Source organism: Oryctolagus cuniculus, chromosome 3, assembly GCF_964237555.1.
Source record: "Oryctolagus cuniculus chromosome 3, mOryCun1.1, whole genome shotgun sequence".
Classification (NCBI taxonomy): domain Eukaryota; kingdom Metazoa; phylum Chordata; class Mammalia; order Lagomorpha; family Leporidae; genus Oryctolagus; species Oryctolagus cuniculus.
In genome coordinates this window covers 175,192,557-175,216,879 of record NC_091434.1, presented here as the reverse complement: position 1 = coordinate 175,216,879, position 24,323 = coordinate 175,192,557, and the positions used below count along the sequence as shown (strand labels likewise).

Sequence of the window (24,323 nt, the reverse complement as noted above, 5' to 3'; positions counted from 1 at the left end):
AGATTTCATTTTCACAAGAGAGATTTTCTGTCCTGTCGTGTATGGATTTCTGTATTTCATACATTTTTTGATAACTTCTAAATGTTCTTATCATAAATTTTTTGAATTCCATATCTTGCAGTTCTTCTGTCTCATCATCTTCATAATCTTGTATTGGAGTGTCACGTTTATTTGGGTGTGTCATGATATGTCTTCCTTGTTGTTTCCTCGGTTTTTGTGTTTGCTGTTTGGCATTGTGGAGATTTTCTTTGGTTTATTCTTTTTTTTCCTACTGTGGTGGCTTTTCTTGTTATACCATGACTCTAGATTAAGTGGACTGTCTGCTTTTGGTGAATCTCTAGAGGCTTGTGGTGGGTGTGGCCAGAGAGCTGTGTTCAGTTCTTCAGGGTTAAGGTGTGCCAAAGGTGACACACCCAGGTTTGGTGTGGTAAATCTTCTCTCTCTCTTTTTTTTTTATTCAGAAGGGGAGTAATTCTGCTCAGCTGAGCTCTTCTCCTTGATGCCAATCAGTGCCTGAACACTAGCCCCAGTGGGTACAATATTTGTCTGCTCTGTCCCAAGGACCACACAAAGGATCTGTGCAGTCCTCAGTGTAAACTCAGATTCCCCTGCAATGTCTCTCACCGGGTAGCCAAGGCTACCGAGTTTGTGGCATCTTCCCCCGAGACTACTCATGTCTCAGCCACACTGTGAGTTCTCCCACACACCCTCTTTTTTTTTTTTTTTTTCACAGTCCCGGTTCATAAGCTCCACAGATTCACTAGGACTTAGTCTCCTGTTATTACTCCCAACCAGAGTCAAGCTTTTTGCTTGGTTGAGGGTGGGCACAGCCCCGAGCTGGTGCAGCTGTTACATATGTCCAAAATGGCACCTGCTCTATTGTCTCGCACACCTTTGTTAGGTGTGTGGAGAGAGTGAATCGTGTCCATACCATCCCTTTTATTTTTTTCTTCTGTCCTCTAGTTAGGCTGGTGTACTTTCCCCCATGGGGCTTCAAGCCTCATTCCCTCTAGGCTCTTCCTGCCGCTTTTCCACCAGTGTCTTGGGCTACTGCGATTTCACCTCACCTCTCTTTCCAGCGCTGGTGCGGAGGAAACTCTCAGCAGCTGGGCTCCCGAGCCATAGGCACCCGTGTCCTTCACATAGATCCACCGTGTCCCTCTAATTCTGGAAGAGTTTCCTCTGCAGTTTTTTCCCTAACTCTTCCCTGAGACTTCACTATCTCCACTTTTATTAAACTACCTTTTCCGGGACTATCAGTGAGCTCCCTCCCTATTCTGCTATTTTGGAGCCCCTCTCCAGAGCTCTATATCAGTAGTTTCTAAGAGAACCCATGAACCCTTTTGGAACTGCAGGTTGGTAACCATGGGAGGGTACTAGAGATACAATTAAGGCATAAGGATAAGCTAATCTACAATGCAATGAAAAATAATTTCACAAGCAACAACACCTCATTTTCTGCTCTAAAGTAATCACAGGGATTCCAGGCCTCATCTAGACCTGCATACGTTCTTCAACTTAGATTGACCATTTTTGGTGTGCAAGCCTGATGAGATATGGAGAAAAGTTGGAAGCAGGGAGAGGAGGAGGAGGTAGAGAAGAAAAAGGAACTCAGAGAATACCAAGCAGTTGGGTGGTGGAGAGAACAGGCACAGAGCAATGGAAGAAATTGCTTCTCCAAAACAAGAATTTAGAGGAAGACATGGCCCTCATTAACCTCAGAAAGGCTCTAATTTTGAAACAGGAATATAACATGAGAGATTTGTTTTGTACTTTGAGAAGCAGAGAGCAAGAGAGGTAGAGAGACAGAGCTTCCATCCATTGATTTACACCCCAAATGCTCACAGCAGCCAGCACTGGGCCAGGTTGAAGTTGAGAGCTGGGAATTCAATCCAGGTTTTACATGGGTGAAAGGAGCCCAATTACTTGAGCCATTACTCTTTACTGCCAGGCTGGGGTCAGGAGCCAGAGCTGGGAAGCCAAGGCAGACATCGCAATATAGGATGCAGGCGTCTCTACTGCCAGGCTGAACACCTGCCCAACATGCAGAATACTAGCACAGCCTTGTAACTACTGGATCAATTTCTTTGTATGATTTCTAAACTCAGCAGTGAATACTTCAAAGATGGTGAGTCACCTGGAGGGTTGAAGCGGTGTAGACTGGATACGGCTGAGTGGGAGCCACAAGCATACAGGAGAAGTAACTCCAGCGAAGACCACAATGATCCATTTCTAAGTACCGGCACTCATGGGAATAATGATTTTTGTGTGTTCATAAAGGATGTAACAAATTGCACACTAAATTCAGGTGCACAGAGAGCTGTGGTGGTGGCTGCGGCTGCGGCTGTGGTGGTTTCCATTTCCATGGCAGGTCTCACCTTGCTGTGCAGCACCCACCTCTGTGTCCTTGGTGTGGGTGCGCGGGAGACTTAAGCCTGCACGTATCTGTGGCCAAGGCTGTCATCTGCAAAGTGTTTCTTGGGGGAGGGGGGGCTCAATCCCCTTTTCCCTGTCTCCCTCCCAAAATGGCCAGGGACCTGGGTGGCATGCAGTCCCCGGGGCCTGCCCTGCTGTCCATGGGCTGCTCTGACGAAGCACCATGAGCTGGGAGGCTTACAGCCAGAACATTAAGACATCCGGGTCACCAGTGTCTGGCCCTTTCTGGGAACTCCGAGGGAGACACTGCTCTGCCCTTTGCGCTTCTGGGAGTTGCCAGCCATCCTTGGCATTTGTGGGTTTGTGCAAGCAAAACCTCATTCCCTGCCTCCCTGTGTGTGGCTGTCTGTTTCCTCTTCTAAGGACTTCAGTGGCTGGATTATGACCCACCCTAATCAAACATAACTTCGTCTTAAGTGGATTACATCTGCAAGATACCCTGTTTCCACAGAGGGTCCCAGTCACATGTGCTGCGGTTCAGGAGCTCAACCTGTGTTTCCAGGGGGCACAACTCAGCCTGTGACAGGATCCTTCTATGTCTTTGGCCACTGGCTGGGCACTGCACATGCATTATTTGCTGAAGGGCAGCAACTCTGGTGGGTGTCACACTGTACATTACTAAAGGGCCTGGTCCCGCCGTTTTCTGTCCTTTCGACATCTGGACTGTGCACAGGGCACTGTGGTGCGCCTCAGCCCCATCCCATGGACACACATAGCTGCCTCACCTACCAGGACTCCTCAGGGCTCTCAGGCCAAACTGAATGCAGAGCTGCTGAGCGGAAGCTTGCAAGCCAGCCAGTCTATGCCTGGGTGAGAGCAGGATGCACCCTGGCTGCAGCCCCAGCTTTGAGTCTTCCAGGGGAAGCCAAGAAACACACACGTGTGCTTCCCTGGGGCCCCTGCGGTGGTTGTTCCCTCTGCCAGGCATGCTTCTCCCCTGGGCAAAGGTGGGCTTTCCCTCCGTTGATGCAGAACTCAAGCGGACATCTGTAGACTCCCTGCCCTTCCTACCTAAAGCAGTGTCTCCCCTCCATCCCTTTCTCTGCTTGTCTTCCTGAAGTAGCATTTCAGAGGCCTGCCCTAAGGAAAGGACAGATGTTCTGCTTCCTGCTGTACTGGTTGTGAGCTCTCCCTTATAAAACAGCCCTCCCCTCTTCCACTAATTCAGTCACTAATTCCTTCCACAAATAACGTCACTGTCCAGCATACGGTCAGAATATCCAATAGGATATTATGCAGTCTTGAAAACAGAGCCTGTCCTTTTTTTTTCAGTATTGAATCCTGACACCTGGCATAGAATAGCTACTCAGTGAGTCCCTGTAGGAATGAATGAGTTAGCGAATGAGATTCCGCGAGAAAGTTGGCCTATGCAAGACTTTGCTTTGCTAATACTGCCAAAAATGCAATGCACAGTTGTTTCATGCAACTGTATCCAAGGCCAAACATTGCAAAGAATAGGTAGTAGATAGCCTCATAGCTAAGGAATATCATCTTTTGAAGGCAATGATTATTTTGCTTTTAAAATTGCATACAGATTAGCCGGTGCCGCGGCTCACTAGGCTAATCCTCCGCCTTGCAGCGCCGGCACACCGGGTTCTAGTCCCGGTCGGGGCGCCGGATTCTGTCCCGGTTGCCCCTCTTCCAGGCCAGCTCTCTGCTGTGGCCAGGGATTGCAGTGGAGGATGGCCCAAGTGCTTGGGCCCTGCACCCCATGGGAGACCAGGAGAAGCACCTGGCTCCTGCCATCAGATCAGTGCGGTGCGCCGGCGGCAGTGCACCAGCCGCAGCAGCCATTGGAGGGTGAACCAACGGCAAAGGAAGACCTTTCTCTCTGTCTCTCTCTCTCACTGTCCACTCTGCCTGTCAAAAAATTAAAAAAAAATTGCATACAGATTAAATAATGCTGGGTGGGATGGTAGAGGTAATTTTCAGGAGTGAGAAAACCTCAAGAATGATGCGCTAAATTCCGATGCAGCAGAAGGCAGCCGTGCTCCATAGCATACAGGAGCACAGTCTTTATTCCACCCGGGGAAAACAGAGGCAAATGACCCAAAAGAAAGATTTCCTCTGGCCCTTTTTCAAAAATTTAAATTCCGGGAATAGCTTCTTGCTGTGTCCACAGCATAATAAAGCGACTCTCTCACCCAGGCCTCCAGCCCCAAGCCATCCAATACAGACTGACACACTCCTTAGGCTCAGCAGGTCCATATTAATTTTAAGGTCTCACAAAAAATATTTTTTTTTAAATCAGAAGTCAAGAATGAGAATTTAGGTCAGAGGAAACATAATATCTTATATACCATCACGGTTCTCATATACCATTTTTTTTTTAATGGAGGAAAGAATACTTAAAAGTAAAAATGCCTGGGATGTGTGAAAATCATAGCATGACCTTGATTTGGGTTTTCTTTGGTTAAGGAAGTGTTCTGTACAAATAATAAGCTAGAAAAACTTAAATGTGCTCATGCTCAAAGAATGCAACCCCAGTCATCCAAAAAAACATCTTCCAGGTGGATTCATTTCCCCAGGATGCCCAGGCTTCACAATAACATGTTTGAGAGGAGTGATTAACACAATTGCCTACTAAAATATTTTAAGCTCTGATCTGCTCTGAAAAAATAAAAAAAAGCACACAGCATGACACCAAGAGAAAATGAGTGCAGTGTGGGAAAATGCATTTTCTTTAAGGTGCTGCAGCCGCTGTAATTTGCGCCTTCTGAAGTGCAGAGAGAAGCATCATCAACATGTACAGACAGAAGAGGAGAAATAATGACAGGACGGCGGCATGTGCCCCGCTGGGAAAATAAGAAAGCAGCTCGCACCGGCAGAGCTGAAAGAAAGGCCCCCGAGCAAACATTTCAGAAAGAGCCCCTTGCCTTTTGTGAAAAGGAAAAGCAGCAGACATCTAAACCCCACCTGAGTCTTGGCAGTCCCTCGATTTAGGTAAATTAGAGGTGCCGCAGGAGCAGCACCTGGCTCCGATTCCCTTCTGTCTTCCTTGTCTTTTGTGTTCATACTTAGAATACTTCTATCCTCATAAGGCGGGATTAATGGTTCGCGGGGGATTATGAGGGGATACATTTTCAGTTTAAGTGGATTATCTGAAAGCTGTGGTAGAGAGGGGATGCTCTAGTGGCTGGGTTAGGTGCAAGGTATGTATGTGTGTATGCATGTGTGTAATGTGAGAGGAAGAAGGAAAGAGAGACATTTCCATCTGCTGGTTTACTCCCCAAATGGCTACAATAGTCAAGGGTGGGCCAGGCAAGAGCTAGGATCCCAGAATTCCATCTGGTCTCTTAGTGGATGGCAAGAACCCAAATACTACGGCCATCCTCTGCTGCTTTTCCAGGCACATTAGTAGGGGGCACGAATTGGAAACAGAGCAGCCCAGACTTGAACCGGCACTCCAGGATAGGATGCTGGTGCTGCAAGTGGCAGCTTAACCCACAGCCAAACACTGGCCCTAGTGCAAGGCACCATCTGCAAGCTTGGAGAGGGTTCCATAAAGCCCAAGGCAGCCTCTCACTTCCTAGGAGTAACTCCCAGGTGAACTTCCTGGAGGCCTCCTGTGGTATCCAGACATCTGGGTTATATCCTAATTGGCACGATTAGGGTTAAGAGAGGGGGCTTTGGACACACGAGCTGTCACTCTCTAGCTAATGTGATTCTGGGCGAGTCACTTCAGTAGGTGGCGATCAAAATGGGTGGGGAATTGTATCTGTCTTAGCAAGTGGCTGTGAATTTTAATAAAATGTCCTATTTAGAATACTAAGCATGTATCTAATACATGGTAAGGCCTCCATGAATCTTTAGCTATTATTGTTATTAAGTATTCATTTAGGCCAAGACCCAACGTTAGCAGATCTGCTACAAATCACGGAATGGATCTGGGGAAAATGTCACTGCTCCTTTTTGTTATTACATTCACCATGAGGCACCATTTGTTTCAGAAATCCTAGAGAGGCATGAGAATTGCTGAGAGGAGGCAGAGAAGAGCAGGCCACCCTGTTCAGGCTTTGAGCCCAAGCACTTAAACAGGTCGCCCAACTTTTGCAGTGCTAGCTGATTTGAGCGGTTTTCAGCCAAGTCACCAGACCACTCAGAATCTCATTTTATATGAAGGGTATTATAATGCCCCCCAGTTTCATGGCCTCTGATTTAAAGGGTTGTGGATTCTTGAGAGAATTCACCTGATCTCCTGGGATTTTTGGTGGAGACTTCATTTTAGGAATGAGGAATCGTTCCCCTCTTCCTCATCATGCACAAATAACTAGGCCGGAGAACCTACCTTCTGCCCTGGGTGGCCTGTCCCCTGATCTCCAAGTTCCTGCTCAACCCGACACCTCTCTGGGCTTAATCTGACCACTCCAGGGGACAGTCTCAGAATGCACTTCCTACAGCGGAATCTAGACTCTTTTCTTGACCCCACCACACTTCTCTCTCAAATCCTCAATCACGTATAATTCAACAAAATACCCCAGCCCTGGGGCACAGGGTACATGATCTCAAGTCCAGTTTGGTCCTGAAGGTAAGCAGAAAACAGGGGGTATTTCCAACTACACAACTTAGGCATCTGTTTCTGTTAAACCATTTGTGCCTCTGAAAGTCCCTCTGGCTTGGAGCCTGTCGTCTTGTGGGGAACTGCTAAATGCCACATGACACATTGGTCGATGTGCCACCGGTGCTCTTATCCAAATCAGTAATACAATGTGAACCTGGAGTCATGCCCCTGGAGTGAGTTGTCCCTTCACCAATGTCCACCTGCTGATCAAATTCAGCCCACTGTTTATATCATAGATCTACCCTGAAAATGTGGCTTATGTGAGAATTGAGCTTGGCAGTTACCATGCCCTGTTCCACATCAGAGCATCTGGGTTCAAGCCTCAGCTCTGGCTCTTGACTCCAGCTTCCTGCTGAGGGAGACCTTGGGAGACATTGGTGATGACAGCCATCGCGTTCCTGGCACCCATGAGGCATTGCATTCCCAGCTGCTGGCTTCAGTCCTGGCCCACTCTCAGCTGTCATGGGCATTTGGGGAGTGGACCAGTGGATGGGAGCACCCCCTGCCTCTCTCTGCCTCTCAAATAAAATTTAAAGTAAAATAAAATAGTGCGCTATCAATAACCCATGTGCGAGTACGTCTGTCTCAACCATGAATATCTCATGAGATTTACTTTACTGGCGTTTAGATGGCTCCTCCCAGCCTCGTCGCTCTTACCCAATTGGACAAGAATGTGTTGGTTTCAGAGGTAGTGAGGGAGAAACACATGTGCACTGTGATCTCAGCTCGATTCCTTGGCAGCACACGAGGTGGTTGCAGTCATGATGTTTAAATTTGTGTGATGACCCCGGGGAGCTTCAGGGTCAGCCTCAAAGCATGTCGGCTTTGTCTTTTGGATGTCACTTCTGAGGGCAAGGTCCCACGGTGTGAATTCAGATAAGCTGCAGTGCAAATTCAGGGAACCCCGGGATGCTTTCTAGAAACCATGCTCCCCCTGCCTTCCCAAGTGTGCCTGACAGTTCCCACAGCCCCGGGAAAGCAATGCTTTCAATCCCTGTTCCAGCGGCCACTTCCCTGTAGTCTTAGTCCTCAAGGGGGTTTTCTCCTTGGTAAGGTGGCTTTATAGACCTCCTGGGAGAGGATTACAGTACAAGTGAGAACAAAGGAAAAAAACGACTTTTTATTTCCCTGAATCTCTCAATTACATGTCATCTGGAAATACAAAAAAACTGCCTACCAGGCTTTGCTCACCCACACTTCCTGATGCTGTCGGTGAAAAATACGAGGTTAGCACCCTTCTCTCTGCCTTTTCCCTTTGCCCCCAGTTCCCCTGTCCCCCAGGCTGACCCTCTGCTAGTGTTGGCGGGAATACTCCTCGTCACTGACTTGCAGGGGAATTAAAAGGAAAAACTGAAAATGGAGACTCGCTCTCCTTTGTTGCTGCCTACAGTGTAATATAGATCTCCGAAGCCCAGAGAACAGAAAAACAGAAAAAAGTTCTGGCAGAAGGAAGGCGCACACACAGAGAGAGATTAGCTTCCTGTGCTGCACTTCAGATCGACAGATTTGTACTTCGGAGTCCATTTCTGCTGCTAGGAAGTTGAAATGCACAAGCTGAAGTGTAGTAAGTCTCAGTGAGTAGGAAGCGGGTCTGTTCATTTCCAGCTCACAGGAATCGCAAGTTGCCAGTATTTGGTTTTGCAGCAGCAAAAAGCTAGGACACAGAGCTTCTATTTTCTAAGCATCTAAGAGGTAAACTCAGAAGCTGCGTTTCTCGTGCTGTAAGTCACAGCACCTGCAGTGTGGCTGAGTGACAGGTGCATCATTTTTCTGAAAGGCTGTGTTACTTTCAGCAGAGCCTGTTATTCTTAGCTCTGAAAAATTGTGCCATGCAGCAGGGCACCTGAGGCTGCGGAACAGGGAGGCCAGCACCTTGCAGGCTGCCTTATGTCTGACAACTTGAAACAATCCACGAAAAAGGCAGAAAAATCCGTCTTTCAGAGGTGTGTTCTGGATGATGTGAAATGTCTAGGACTTGGGAGACAGGTGATCACGTCTTCTCCTGTGTATCCGTGGTTTTGATACTGTGAAATCACAGTTGTATTGTAAAAGTAACCAGAAATCGTAAGGAGTGTTCCCTGTTGAGGATTCTCAAAAGCTCAGGATGTTTGATTAGCTGAAACAAAGAAATATCATACTTTTACCTTCTTGTAAAATAGTGTAGGAGGCTAGCGTCTTCATGTGAAGACATTTCTTTTACAGTTGTCTCTAGGGAAAAAAATCATCCACTTAATTTTTCCCAGTCCTTAGAAAAGATACATAAATTTAAAATGTAGCAGACCTAGTGTGTAAAAGGGGGAAAAACTGCTTCTCCCAGCATTCTGCTGCTTTGCAATTAGCTGTGCTGGTGCATGTGAGTCAGGTCATTACACCTACATATTTTGGTCCTGCCTTCCTTCATACGAGAAAAACATCTCATAATTACCATGAAATTTCATCAGTGTCTTTAAGAGAGTAATACAATGCCACAGTGCATAACAATATACATCTGTATGTGTATGGATTTATTTCTGGTTTGTGTCATTTAAAAGGCAGCTGGTCGGTGCGACATGACTGGTCGCAAACCGCAGTCTGAGCAGGAGGTGGCACAGACCAACATCCATGCCCTGCCGAGTGTCTGTAATTTTGTGGTGTTGGAACGGAAGAGCTGGGTTTGTTAAATTTTGCCTTCTGTAAGATTTGTACTCTTGCATCGTTGTTCTAGTTGTTATGGTTATTTCTCATGTATTTACTCTGCTGACCGATTCAGTCTACACAACCCTGGCCCAAAGTGAGTAGAATGGAAAAACTGGCTCTGAACCCAGCCAGGTCTCTGTGGGGGCCAGATGCTCAGCCCTAACATGGAGAGCCCACACTGATGGTGCCAGCCTCACCGGACCTGAGCCATGGTTTCAAGTGCACTGCCGGTGACCGCTCACCAATCTCAGTCTGAATTCTCAGGACCTAGTGAAGCCTTCACCCAGGCAGTCATGTCAAAACCGATTTGCTGCTGACTGCGGTGGGGCCAGGGGACGGCTGCTCCCTGCTGGAGGCCTGGGCAGGGTTTAGATAGTGGTGGACTTTCGGCATTCATAGACGAGCGTCAGTGTAAGAGCAATGCAACTGTTTTGCAAAGTATGTGCATTTATGTTGAGATGGGTTTCTAGGCATTAGTGCTTCTGGGAATAATACAGGAGTGTGATGATCTATTGCACCTAAAGCACTACTCCTTTCTGGTTTTGAGGCTACATACTTACTCCTGCATGAAGCGGAAAGCCAGCCTTTGACCACAGTGAACCCTGTCTACCTCTCCACAATTCTTGGTTGTATCCCACACAACCAGACCCTGGACGGGGAGGGGAAAAGGGAGGGGAAGGATGAGAGACTGCACACACCAAAACAGGGGCTCCTAAGGCAGGACATCCAAGGGTTTTGGAAGGGCATCGAGTTCCCCCAGGTAGGGTCATTTAAGGAGCGATTGACAACTGTCAATCATCCCATACCTGGTAACCCTTTGGCCATTTTTCAGTGATCTCTACTATTATTTTTCCTTAAATAGACACATCGTGTTCACAAAAAAATTTATATTAAAATCAAAAAGTTTACCCTAAAGGGAAATCTTGTATCACAATCATAAAATGAGAAGGTCGTGGTAAAAATACATGGTGTGGAGATAGGATGGAAATCAGTACTTCTGCATACTGAAGCATCCGTCTAAATTAAAAGAGAAAAGAGCAGCTACTGACATGGTGACAGGGCCAGCCTGGCCCCAACCGAGCTGACCTGAGACTCTCCCCGGCTGAGAGGGCACTGACAGGACGGCAGGCTAAGCTGCTGCCTGTGACACCGGCCTCCTATGTCACAGTGCTAGTCAGGCCAGGCAATTCCACTTCCGATCCAGCTCCCTGCTAATGCACCTGGGAAGGCAGCAGCAGATGGCCCAAGTGCTGGGGCCCCTGCCACCCACGAGAGAGACCTCAATGGAACTCCTAGTTCCTGGCTTCAGCCTGGCCCAGCCCTGGGCCCTGGCAGCCATTTTGGAGTGTGAAGCAGCAGCTGGAAGTGCTCTCTTTATCTCTCCCACTCTACCTGTCAAATAAGCAAAATAAATCTTAAGGAAGGGAGGAGGGAAGGAGAGAACTGAGGCGGCAGTAACTTCCTCACCATATAATTTAATGTTATTTAACTCCTCATCTGCAAATTACCTAAAATGCCCCCAGCAGGAAGGAACCAAGGGCAGACAGTGCTTGGACCAGCTGTCCCCCTCAGCCCCTGTGGAGCAATGCCGAGCCCCGTGGATTCTAAGCCGGGTGACTTCCACAGCCCCCAGCACAGCGAGGGGCACACAAGAGACACTAATCAAAAGCCCTAAATCAGAGCTCATTGATGTTCTACAATCTTTTGGCTCCATTTCATAAAAAGTAAAAAATTAACAGTGATATTTTATATTTCCTAATATCCCATTCCTCCCCCTTGGGAGAAAAGACTGTTGATAAGAAACTAAAAAAACATAACCCCAAACTCTCAAAAATGAGCTGCTGAATAGCTCCCACGGGATGTCTAAGAATGCATAGGTGAACTTAGTGTCAAAGGACAAAGAAATCTCTCTCACGAAGTGGGCACACAGAGAACTGTTCGGTTGCAGAGGAGGTGCTCAGGGATGTCCATGCAGCCTCCAGCGAATCCTGGCCCCCGGGAGCTGGCTTTGTGCTCTGTTCCCCATCCAGGTGCTCTTTGCTCTTCCTTCCTTGTAAGGCCCCTGCCTGTCACTCACATTCAGCAAGGGGGTGGGTGTGAGCGGGGAGAGCGCGCAGGGGCTGCCGATGCAGGGCTGCACCTGCTCGAAGGCGCCGTCATGAGCATTCGTGGGGTGCTTTTACCCGGAGTCGTGTCAGCCTTGTGGAGGGCTATTTTCTCTAATCGGTGTCACTGGGACTAGAAGACGTGACAGTACTGGTTGTAGCTTGAGAATTTAATTTCAGGAGTGACGGCTCTGCATTTCTACAATTTGCATTCTTTAGAGGTTTCTTCCAAATAGTGCTTTGGCCGGCATCGTCGCCCTGCAGGAAGTAGTTTCTTCGGTAAATGCTCTGTTAGTATTGGATTTCAGTATAAGACCAGCACAATCAATTCTACAGATTAACCTAATTTACGTGTAATGAATTCACATGTGCTGAAGTGACAGCTATGCTGCTATTTGTAGGTGCACTTATGAAACGTGGCCTCCTATTCCGAACAAGCACTCGCTGCTGCTTTAGATGCCGTTGGCAAAGCTTTGACAGCAGGTCACTGCATTTTTAAAATCACAATGTTGGCTCAGGCTGTAATGAAACATGGTCTTAAAGCGGTATCTAATAACCATTAAAATACTTTTAGAAACCTCACCATGCCATTTCTGTAGAGTCTCTGGTTAGAAATGCCAGAAATCCACATGAATATAAAAACAACATGATACAGTATTGCAGAGAAATTGAGACTAATACATTTGGCTTTCTTTTTCAGAACTTTGTTGCATTATTTGAAGTAAGAGATTTTCCATCTGCTGGTTCACTCCCCAGATGATTTCAATGGCTGGGGCTGGACCAATCAAAGTCAGGAGCCTGGAACTCCATCTGGGTCTCCCCCGTTTCGGGAGTGGCCCAAGCATTTGGACCACTGTCTACTGCTTTCCCAGCATATTAGCAGAGAGCTGGATAGAAATTAGAGCAGCTGGGACTCAAACCAGCGCTCATATGGTATGCCAGGGTCACAGGCAGCAGTTGAACTTGCTGTGCTGAAGTTTTGGGTTTTTGTTTTGTTGTTTTTTGACAGGCAGAGTGGACAGTGAGAGAGAGAGACAGAGAGAAAGGTCTTCCTTTGCCGTTGGTTCACCCTCCAATGGCCGCCACAGCCGGCGCGCTGCAGCCAGTGCACCGCGCTGATCCGAAGGCAGCAGCCAGGTGCTCCTCCTGGTCTCCCATGGGGTACAGGGCCCAAGCACTTGGGCCATCCTCCACTGCCTTCCCGGGCCACAGCAGAGAGCTGGCCTGGAAGAGGGCAACCGGGACAGAATCCGGCGCCCCGACTGGGACTAGAACCCGGTGTGCTAGCGCTGCAAGGCTGAGGATTAGCCTATTGAGCTGCGGCGCCAGCCATGTGCTAAAGTTTTTTATGCAAAATATAAGCGTTTCTTCATTGCCAAAGTCCTAACTTCTGTAAGCGTCAGTGTAGCCATTCATGAAGTGGGGAAGATTGTGTCTAGCTCAGAGGGTGGTTAGAAGACTGAGACACCGCGTGGAAAGTACTCAGCACAGTGTGACAGTCCTGGGTTTGTAGTAGATGCTGTTAGTGTTACTATCACATGGCCTCCTCCCGGAACCATCAGATTCTCAGAAAGCAACAGGGTCTGCCGCAGACTTGGCCCCAGGAGGATGGGTCTCAGCCTAGAGAGGAAGAGGCAGGTTGACCAGATGTGGAAATACTGGTTCAGCTCTCCCCAGCATCAGACCCCTGTTTTTGTGACCCAGACCCTGCAGGAAAGAAACAATACCAGAAACATGAGGGATTTTCTCCAACATGGAAAACACTGAAAGGGGGAAGCTAACGAGGGGAGTGAGCAGGGTTCAGGAGAATGGAATTGTGGAAGCAGGTCGTCCACCCAGGGTGGCTCCTGCCCGCCGTGTTGACATTTCAACCAAGGCCACAGCTCTGGTCCCTGATCCGCCCTGGGAAGCTGACTTCTACCTAGTGCTACCTCTCCTGCAAGACATTCCAGAAGCTCAGGAAAATGTGCGTTCCTGGCTCACCACAGACCTTCATAATTTCATCAAATATATGATTTGAGTCTCAGCTCAGAAAGTCTTGGTGGTCAAGCAGCTCTGGGCTCAGTGGGCTCCCGGTTCGCTCTGGGCTCGCACCAGCTGAGCACAGGCGTGGAAGGACTCCTGTGGGTTGGTGTCTGCTGGAACTTGGGTCTGCAGGCCAAAAAGACCCCGGCTGACCCAACCGGTGTGAGGACAAGGCCTTGTACTGCTCACCGGTAGACTGCAGAGGCCTCTGCTCAGGTTGAGCCCCGAGGTGAGGGCAAGTCTGGGAAGACGATGAGCTTACACACTGAGGGGACGTGGCAGTTCCTAAACCCACGTGTCAACTTTCCTGACTTCCAAAGCTCCAAACCATCCCTCCAGGGATGCTGTAAACCCTGGCACCCCAAAGGGGCTGGACTCCAGAGAAAGGCGACGTCCACTTGTAGGCTGTGGGACTCTCTTCCTGCCTCCTCCCCCGCCCCATCCTCTGCGTTTCTTCCCTTTTTCCCTCCTCGATTCCTTTTTCTCTTCCTTTCTTCTCTTTCCTTTCCTTCCTTCTCTTCTTTCAATAAAGAACCATGATAAGAAAATAGAGGTACAAAGCAGACCCACAGTCTACCAAGAGGGCTGCTCAGAAAGGGGGCCCTTTTCAATGTCTAAGAGGCTCTGGGAGGAGCCAGTGCCGTGGTGTAGTGGGCTAATCCTCTGCCTGTGGTGCCTGCATCCCGTATGGGTGCTGGTTCGTGTCCCGGCTGCTCCTCTTCCGATCCCGCTCTCTGCTATGGCCTGGGGAAGCAGTAGAAGATGGCCTAACTGCTCAGGCTCCTGCACCCACATGGGAGACACAGACGATCAGCCTGGCTCTGGCTGTTGCGGCTATTTGGGGAGTGAACTAGCAGATGAAAAACCCTTCTGTCTTTCTCTCTCTCTCTGACTATAACTCTACCTCTAAAATAAATAAATAAAATCTTAAAGGAAACATCAGAAAAGGGGAAAAGCCAACCAGAACCAAGTGACAGCTGTGAGTTTCAGCCAGATCTCAAGCATCTGGAAGGCAATCACGCAGGTATTTTATCAGATACACCTCACGCTCACCCTCCGATGTTCTCATGTACACGGGGTTCTCTTAGTCTGCAGCTCTACATCTTCTCCAGCCATTAACACTTCATCTACAAGAACTGAATGTCTGAAACTGAAACCTCTGAGTAAGTTTGTGCAGTATCTTGCAGCTGGAACAGAGTGGATGTTCTCTTTTTCTTTCAGAAACAGGGAAGATTGACCAAGAGATCCACAAATACAACACGCCAGGATTCACCGGTTGCCTCTCCAGAGTCCAGTTCAACCAGATCGCCCCTCTCAAGGCCGCCTTGAGGCAGACGAACGCCTCGGCCCACGTGCACATCCAGGGCGAGCTGGTGGAATCCAACTGCGGTGCCTCCCCGCTGACGCTGTCCCCCATGTCGTCTGCTACAGACCCCTGGCACTTGGATCACTTGGATTCAGGTACAGTCCAGAGCAGCCTTGCACAGACTGCTTTATTTCTTTGAACCTCAGTTTCCCCAGCTGTAAAGTGGGTTAATACCAAACCTCACTGGCAGTGTCTTTGGAGGATTAAGGAAGAGAGCAAAGGAAGGAGTGAGCATGGAGTCCGTAGCACACACGTGAAAGAACCCAAAACTTACACGTGACCTGGTTGTGCAGTGCCTGGGTAAGACAAAGGTGAAGAGTGTAGGAGTGAATGACTTCATCTAAGATGATAGATGCCTACACTGGTGACTGGTGTGGCTGGGATGATTTGATCAAATCGCCTTCTCACTGTTGCCTCTTGGGACTCTGTGACTTGCTGCCACATGGTTCAAGTTCTGATATCAGAAAAGACGTTTTCCTAAAGTAGTAGAGATTTGTCTCTCAACCCTGCATTTATACAAATAGTATTGTAGCCTTCCAAATCTTTAAGAGCTGCATTTAGGCTTATAAAGTCTAGTGTATTTGGTCCCACTAAGATGATAAGATGATAAGATGTGTCATTTGAATGTACAGGACCCAAATGAAAAGATGTGGCTATTGGCTGCAAAACTAACTGGAGGAAAAGCCAATGTCTGCGTAACCCTGAGGGAGGGAGGGTCCAGTAAGCTGCATTTCAGGAGACTCAGCTCCTACTCCTTGCTCTGCCCAACTCAAGTATTCTTTTTTTACAAAGATTTATTTGAAAGGCAGATTAGAGGGAGGGATGGAGGAAGGAACAAAGCGATGCTCCATTCTCTGGTTCACTCGCCAATTGGCCTCAAGGGCTACTAGCACTGAACCAGGAGGCTGAAACTCCATCCAGGTCTCCATGTGGATGCAGGGACCCACGCACTTGGACCATCTTCTGCTGCTTTCCCAGTGCACTAGCAGAGAGCCGGATCCAAAGTGAAACAGCCAGAACTCAGAACCCACACTCACACGGGATACCAAGGGCACTTATAAAGAATGAAGCAGCTTAATCCACAGCGTCATGATGCCAGCCTCTCAAGCATACTTTCTTCAAAAGAAAAAAGGGAGGAGGGGCTGGCACTGTGGCACAGCGGGTTAAAGCCCTGGCCTGCAGCACCAGCATCCCATATGGGCACAGGTTCAAGTTCCTGCTGCCCCACTTCTGATACAGCTCCCTGTCTAATGTGCCTGGGAAAGCAGCAGGGGATGGCCCAAGTTGTTGGGCCCCTATACCCTTGTGGGAGACCAGGAAAAATCTCCTGGCTTCAGCTGTTGCAGCCATCTGGGGAGTGAACCAGCAGATGGAAGATTCTCTCTCTCTCTAACTCTTTCAAATAAATAAAAAATAATTTATGTACTTGAAAGGCAGTGTTAAAGCAAGCTCTTCCATCTGCTGCTTTACTCCCCAAATGGCCCCAATAGCCAGGGCTGGGCCAGACAGAGCCCAGGAGCTTCTTCTGAGTCTCCCATTTGGGTTCAGGGGCCCAAGCACTTGGGCTATCCCCTGCTGCTTTCCCAGGCACATTAGCAGAGAGCTGGATGAGCAGTGGAGCAACCAGGACTCGAACCTGTGTCCCTGTGGGATGCTGGCATTGGAGGCAGCAGGTTTACCCACAATGCCAGCCCCCTCAAGTATACTTTCTAAGCCTCCGCCTTTTCACCTACATGGTGAAGTGGGTACAATCTCTAAGTGACCCCCAAATGTGACATTCAGTAGGTCTTCCAGCAACGTGAGATGTTGCTGACGTGAAAGACAGGAAGGGGTGGGGCCGGCATCACTGCCCCTCAGCAGATTTCAGAATCCCAGGCCTCAGTTTTTCTATTTCCAAAGTGGAGATAATTCATAGAATTCTGTGTGAGCCACATTCAGCACAACCCTCTACATGGAGCAGGCTTTATTCCAAGCTGAGCTGCAATAACTAGGGGATTGTATTAGACACTATTTGCTAGAATGGCCACCAACTCCTCCCCCCACTCCGTCTTCAGTTTGTTCACATACACAGTGTGCATTTGATTGCTTGAATCATATTCCAGCCCTGCACACTGCATTTATCAGCTCCAGTGCAGCTCTCGCCATCCTAATTCCTTGCCAGGGTTGTTCGGTGAAGCAGCCAAAACTGCCCCATTGTCAGAGTAGCCACTTTACAGATGAAACAGTGCTCTAGGTTCCTGTAACATGCGGAGGGGCACCGTGTGCCAAGGGCACTGATAAAGAATTCCCTTTTATGAATGCTGTTAGGATTACACAGCAGGCTAGCTTTTCCTCCTGGGCTGGCTTGAACAAAGGAACACACATTCCTAATGCTGAAAGGAGAAAAGACACATGTCAGGGCCACGGAGGAAGAGAGATCTCTCAGATAAATTCCTCCAAGTGCCAGAGTGGACACACACAAGTTATCTGGTGCAAGAACTCAATGCATGCAGCTGTGAGCATGTGTGGTCTAAGCCAGCTGCCCAGGAACCAGTTTTAGTTCATTTTTTTTAATCATGCTTCATGCAAGACACCTTCATTCTTTTGATTGACTCATGAGAATGTACACGGGAACCGTTTCTGTGAGTAGTCCCTATTCAACTCAAAAGGCTGCAGCCCGGATAGTACAGAGGGCTTTTTGCAGAAAATTTTCTACTCGCATTCGGACAACAAGTTCATACCTGGTGTCAGCCAGATGCCAGTCATGTCAAAATTTGGGAAGTGCTTATGTCAAGCATGAATCTGGCCATGAACTCCATTAAAAGGACCGCACACAGCGTACCAACTACGAAGCAGAAGCTCTTTCAAATGACATGATCTGAGTTTCCTCTTAGGTGAAGGGGCGCAGAGAGCAGATGTGGACCGGAGGGAAGGTCACCTCCCAGCAGCCTCCAGCCTCCTGTGGCTCTGGTCAAGGAGGAAAACAGGTTCCTCTACCCTCTTTTGTTCTGTGCCTGGAGGCCTGCGAATTAAGCTGATAAAAGTCAGGTTAACAGGAGGGAAAAAACTCTATACATATGCATTTAGGAGCTGAGAAAAGGAGTTCAGCACATAGTTCAAGGCAGAAGCTTAGAACCTAATTAGTAGGAGAAGAGGCCTCTGTGGGGAGGACACAGGGTTGAGAGGTCAGACAGTGATGCATGCACCTGGGGGTGGTCTGGTCCTCTCCTTCAAAGCCAGTAAACCACCAGAGAGGGTTTAGGGAAGGTGTAAAAGCCACACCAGCGAGGGACGCTTGGCAGCCTCATTTCACAGAGGTTTCTGCTTTTTGATAAGGGACTAACAGGGAAGGTCAAAGCAGGTCTGGGGTCCTCACATCAGCAACTGCGCTCTGGTGTTGGAGGACCTACTTTTCTCATTTGAATTCTGACTTGCAAGCTTTGCCTGTTTCAGATAATCTTTTGTGTTTGAATAGAACAAGAATCTTTACTGTAAGACATTCACAAGCCCAACAACAGTGTACCCACAGAAATGCCATTTCTCACATGCACACTGAAGGGCCCCTGAGTCTGCGCATAGTTAGGACAGGAGAGGATGAGAATGAGTGGGTGCTGGCTGCAAAGGTCGGAAGTGGATTATTTCATCAAGTGCCTTGGATACCTGCAGCTTCGGCCCACCTGGAGTTTTCTCAGCAATGCAGAATGCCAGGCCCACCCAGTGCGCTTGTCAGGTGTAGGGCTTCTCATTCTCAGAGACACCTTAGAATTACCCCAGGAGCTTCTAAAAATCCCACTGCCCGCCCTGCACCTCTGACCAGTTAAATCAGACCCTGTGTGGCGGGTCCCTGGGTATCCTTAGGTGTGGCATCTCCCCAGTGTGTAGCCAAGGTGGAGATACACTCAGCCAATGAAAGTGGGAGAAGATGTCAGCGCGCCTGGGTTCCGCCCTTGCTCCACTTCCCACCCTGGGAGGCAGTAGTGATGGTTCAGTACTTGGGTGGATGCCTGCCAGGTGTGTAGGAGAACTGGATTGAGTTTCCAGCTCCTGGCTTTGGCCTGGCTCAGCCCCAAGTGTTGTGGAAGCTGGGGAAGGGACCCGCATAGAGAAGACCTCACTGTCTCTGCATTAAATTTTTAAACATTTTAAAAACTTATTTAAGCTCTTTGAAAAGGATTCATTTAGTTATTCGAAAGTCAGAGTTACACAGAGGAGAGGTTCAGAGAGAGACAGAGGTCTTCCATCCGATGGTTCACTCCCCAATGGGCCACAACAGCTGCAGCTGCGCCTATCAGGAGCCAGGGGCCCAAGGACTTGGGCCTCTTCCACTGCTTTCCCAGGCCATAGCAGGGAGCTGGATGGGAAGTAGAGCAGCCAGGACTCAAACCAGCACCCATAGGGGATGCTGGTGCTTCAGCGCCAGCCCCTGGTCAATCTCTTAAAGTTAAGCTAGAAAAAAAAAGACCCAAATAATGCAAAACAAAATTAAAAATCCATTTTAGGCAAAAAAAGTGAAGGTTGAGGCGGTGGAATCAAACAGGCTGTAGTGGGGCTGAGATTTTTGTACCCCAGTTACAACACCACATGAGATGCCTGCATCCCGTATCGGAGGGCCTGCGTGGAGGCCCGGCTCAGTTCCCAGTGCCAGCTTCCTGCTAATGCTCACCCTGGGAGGCAGCAGCTGATGGCTCAAGTAGCTGGGCCCCTGTCTGCCATGTGGGAGACCTGGACAGAGTTCTCTACGCCTGGTTCCCAACCCCAGCTGTTGTGGGCACTGGGGGTGGGAGCCAGCAGATATAACACCTGTGACTCTGCTTTTCAAATCAAACCAGATAAAAATATGTTTAGAAAGGAATGGGAGTGCTCGGTCTGCAGCATGGCCTCCAGTGAAGATACACCCATACCAGGAACAGCCGCAGTTCAAGGAAACTGTCAGATGGTTCTCCAGTTTTCTGAACAGGGTTCAAACCTCAGACTTCATCTGAAGGTTACCTGAAGATGATGCTGGGTGTGTGCATTTATGAAAATAAAGCAGGTACATTGTGGTGTCCAAAAGACCTCAGCAATCAACCAGGATGACCTACTTGCAGCAGGATAGCTTTTGCAGACACCTGGCATTAGGATGGAAATGACAACATAAGACGTCTCCCAACAGGTCTGTGATCTTTCTGCTCCCTTGAATGATATCAAATATGAATATAGGAAACATCTCCTAAGGGATGCTGGCTTCATGGGATGAGATACTTTTTCTCCTCTGTAGCACTACGAACTGAGCACCTCCCTACCTCGGCAGTGCCCTTGGGCTGTCGGGAGCGACGCTTATGGTTGGCTAGGCTGTGTACTGCACAGGTCCAGGCTATGCCATTTGCAACGCACTCTGTTCCCTCTGGAGCAGGGGTCACCAGACCACTAGGAGCAGGAAGTAGACATGGTATCATCTAACATGGCAAGAAAGGTATTTCCTGTTCATTTCTTTTTTCAAAGAGAAAGCTTGCATGCCATTACCACTTCCCACACCTGATATTCACCCTGTAATAGACAACAGGCCTCTGGCTAGAGCCTTCACAGGCAATAAAATAACTGAGTAGAGATACAAAGTTTTACCAGTGCAGAGACTTAAATAAGAAATTGAGTCGATTTAGTGAAAATAATTTGATAATTTTTCAGAGCTATAACAGAGCCTAGCATGGAGCTGTAATAACACATTTTTCGTAGGGGGAAATGATAGATGAAATCCTTCCTAATCATAATTTGGTCTGATTTGAACCAATTTACCTCTGTTAATCCTTGTTTTCCTCCTCTGAGAATAGGTACAGCCTGTTTCTAAAACATCATTGTATGGTCCTTAGAACTATTTTTAGAGCACTGGTTACCAGGCAGAGTTCAGGTTTATTTTGAGGTCACAGAACTGTCACAAAGTGCTACGGTTCACCTTTAGAATTTTCGGCCCTGGTCTTATTCTCTTTATCAAAATTCAAGCAGTCCTGTTTCCGTGGATTGGAATGGACTTGCCAGCAGGAAGACAACCACAGATGGTCACGCACATTCTGTGAAGCATAAAAACAAAACAAACATCAGAAAAAATAAATCCAAGAGTCTGGTGCCATCAGCTCGGCACTGCAGAATAACCCAAGCTGCTTTAGAAGGCGTTGAGCTGCAGGGTGTTTATCACATCATGACATTTGATACAATATACACAGACCAAATGCTGTTAAAATAGATAAGGCCAAGAAATGGAAATAAGCTAAGTGTCCATCAACTGTTGAATAAAGAAAATGTGGTATATGGGCACAGTGGAATACTATTCCACAATTTAAAAAGATGAAAATCTTGTCATCTGTGACAACATGGATGGAACTGGAGGTCATTATTTTAATGAAATGAGCCCGGTGAGAAAGTCAAATACCATATTATCTCATTCATGGGGGTCTAAAAAGAGTTGATCTCTTAGAGGCTGACCACAGGCTGCCCTGGGCAGGTAGGCAGGAGGAGGGATGGGAAAAGGCTGATTAACAGGCTCTCAGTAACCATTAAAGCAGACATAAACTATGGTGTCCTGCACAGGAGGGTGACTACAGACAACAGCAGTGGACAGTACATTAAAAACACAGAAGGGAGGATTTTTAAATGTTTTCATCTTACAACAATGTTGCAGGAGATGGACACATGAACATGACACAGAGTATCCTATAAACATAATTTTTACGTATCATTAAGGAAAGGAAAGTAAGCAAAGCACTTTGAAACACAAGGAAATCTAAAGATTGTGACCAGTTACTGCTTTACAGAGCTCTAGAACCTCCACACACGTTGAGTAGGAGGAGGTGGTACATCTCACCCCAGAGGGACCGTGGAAGTTGCCAGCAGTGGATTCAGAGTACCCACTGTAGCTTTGAGTTATCTGGTGCCCTGCCCTAAAGCTAAGCTGCATCTGATACTCAGAGGTCCTTGAACAGAAACTCGCAAAGCCCACTCCCACCCCAAGGGAAGTGGCAGGGACACGAGCATATAGAAGATACTTCTTGTCACTGGCTCTGTCTCCCAGATCCAGGGTGAGGATCCAAAGCCAGACTTGTCCAGTGGGTTTCCACAGATGTGTGTCCGTTGAGAAGTCAGCCCTCCCAGGGATGGGAATCTTCTCCCAGACAAATGGGAACTACTTGGTGTTGCTCGCGCTGCACTGGGTCCCAGAATATCTGGTCTGCTCAGACACTGAATTGAAATCTCAGACTTGCACTCACCACTTGTGAACAGTGAGTCTGATGTCTGAAGGCATAGACCCTCATTGCTAGGATTTTAAATGAGCTGATTTCTTGTTTATATTCCAAATTTCCTTTCTACTGTATGATAAATTTTTATATCTTCATGTGCAAAAGAGTTTTAAAACTGTATACATCTATTCAGTTTCCTTCATAAATACAAGCTGCCAGGTTTTTTACCACCTGCAAGCACTCTCAAGTAATCGTTCCAGCTCTTATAATTACACATTTCTAGCAAATCCCTTTTCTCATTCTTACACTCAGATTGCCTGATTAGTGCATTTGATCTGTTCTACTTAATCTTTTATCACCTTCAGTCACCAGCACAGTACACATTTATTCAAGTGTAAAGGAAAGTTATCCCCATTTGCCAATGTATGCTTTCCTGCAACAGCACCAAACACGTTTATATACATAGCAATTAAAATATGCTAGAGTTAGATTTTTTATCTGTTGGGCATTCTAGTTGCATCCCATCTTTTGTTCCTACAGTGCCTCCATAATAAGTAGCCTTGTACACATGATTTTTTTGGTTCAAAGGAGACTGCATTTCTGTCACTCTCATGAGATGTTCCATTTGATAGTATTTCTTGGCCTTTCTCCCCCACACCCTCACAATGCATTTTTCTAAATTTTACAGTTTCATTTGTATTTAATTGTGAGATTAAATATCTTTGTATGTGCTCTTATCATTTGTATTCACTTCCCCATGTACTGCCTGTTTATATATACCATTTATGTTCTTTTCTGTTGGTTTGTGGGCCATTTACTAACTGATTTATAACCATTCCTTAGATATTAAGTAAATTCATATTTTAATACATTGTTCAATGTTTGCCCAGTTAAACTTTTTTTTTATTTATGGGCATGTTCTCCACCTACGTGTAAAAGTTTCTGAATTTTACATGGTGAAATGAAGTACTTGGTGGCTTTGGGGTTTTGCACAGTACCTTCTCAAATTATTCCACATTTTTTCTAAAGATTATGTGTTTTATTTGGAAGATGTACGTATTTACTCCACTGGAAACTTATTTTGGTGGCAGGAGTAAGAATCCAACTTTTCTAAATGGTTGAATGGTCCAGTACTGATGCCTGAGCCTTCGCCTGCCCCACCTTTGACATTGTCTAAATGGCCTGTGTGCTGGCATCTACTTCTGGACTCCCTGGTCTGTCACACCGCTGGGACCCTTCAGGACACAGGAGCAAGCAGTCACAATGACGGAGCTTCTGTAAGGACACTATGGACCTCACAGAGCTGATTTCCCTTCTATTGAGTTGCTTTGTTTTTCAGAATTTTCCTAACCTTCCACATTGACTTTTCCCATGTGAATTCGAGAATTCCAAGGAGGTTACTGGGATTGTCTACAATTTCTGTATAATTGCCACCGGCTACCCAGTCATACCACAATGGACTTCTCCATCTCTTTCTCAAGTTGCGAGATGATTTGAATATGCTCCAAACATGTATGTCCTTAGAACTACCTAGGGAAATTAGAGACTGCAGATTAACAGATATTAGAAATGGGATTTTGTATTTCTAGCCAGCTCCCAGGCGATACTTACAGCCCTTGGATCACTCTGAGTGACAAGGATATAAACCTGGAAGCATTACCCTGAATGCTGAGTAAGTTTCACCTCTAAAGCCACTTGCTCCTACTGCTTTTTGTGCGTGTAGCTCTTTATCAACTTTCTCATTTTATGGTACTTGACCTAATTAAATTTTTCTTTCTAATCCAGGATCGTTTGCTATTTTATCTAAAAATTCATGCATTTAATCTAGGTTTCCAAATTCATTTCAATAGAGTTGAACAAAATAAGTTTTTCTTATAATTTCAAGAAATTTTCTTATCCATAATTTTTATATTATGTTCCCATTTCTTAATTAGATTATCTAACAATTTTTTTTTTTTTTTTTTTGC

At 47.1% G+C, this 24,323-nt stretch overlaps 1 protein-coding gene across 1 annotated transcript in view; it reads left to right on the top strand.

The window, feature by feature from the left end:
• Positions 1-24,323, top strand: part of CNTNAP2 (contactin associated protein 2) — a 2,389,242-nt gene that overhangs the window by 2,342,832 nt on the left and 22,087 nt on the right. The window contains exon 22 of the mRNA XM_008258071.4: positions 15,025-15,264. Coding sequence (XP_008256293.2) covers positions 15,025-15,264 — 240 coding nt within the window. The remainder of the gene's footprint in view (positions 1-15,024; positions 15,265-24,323) is intronic.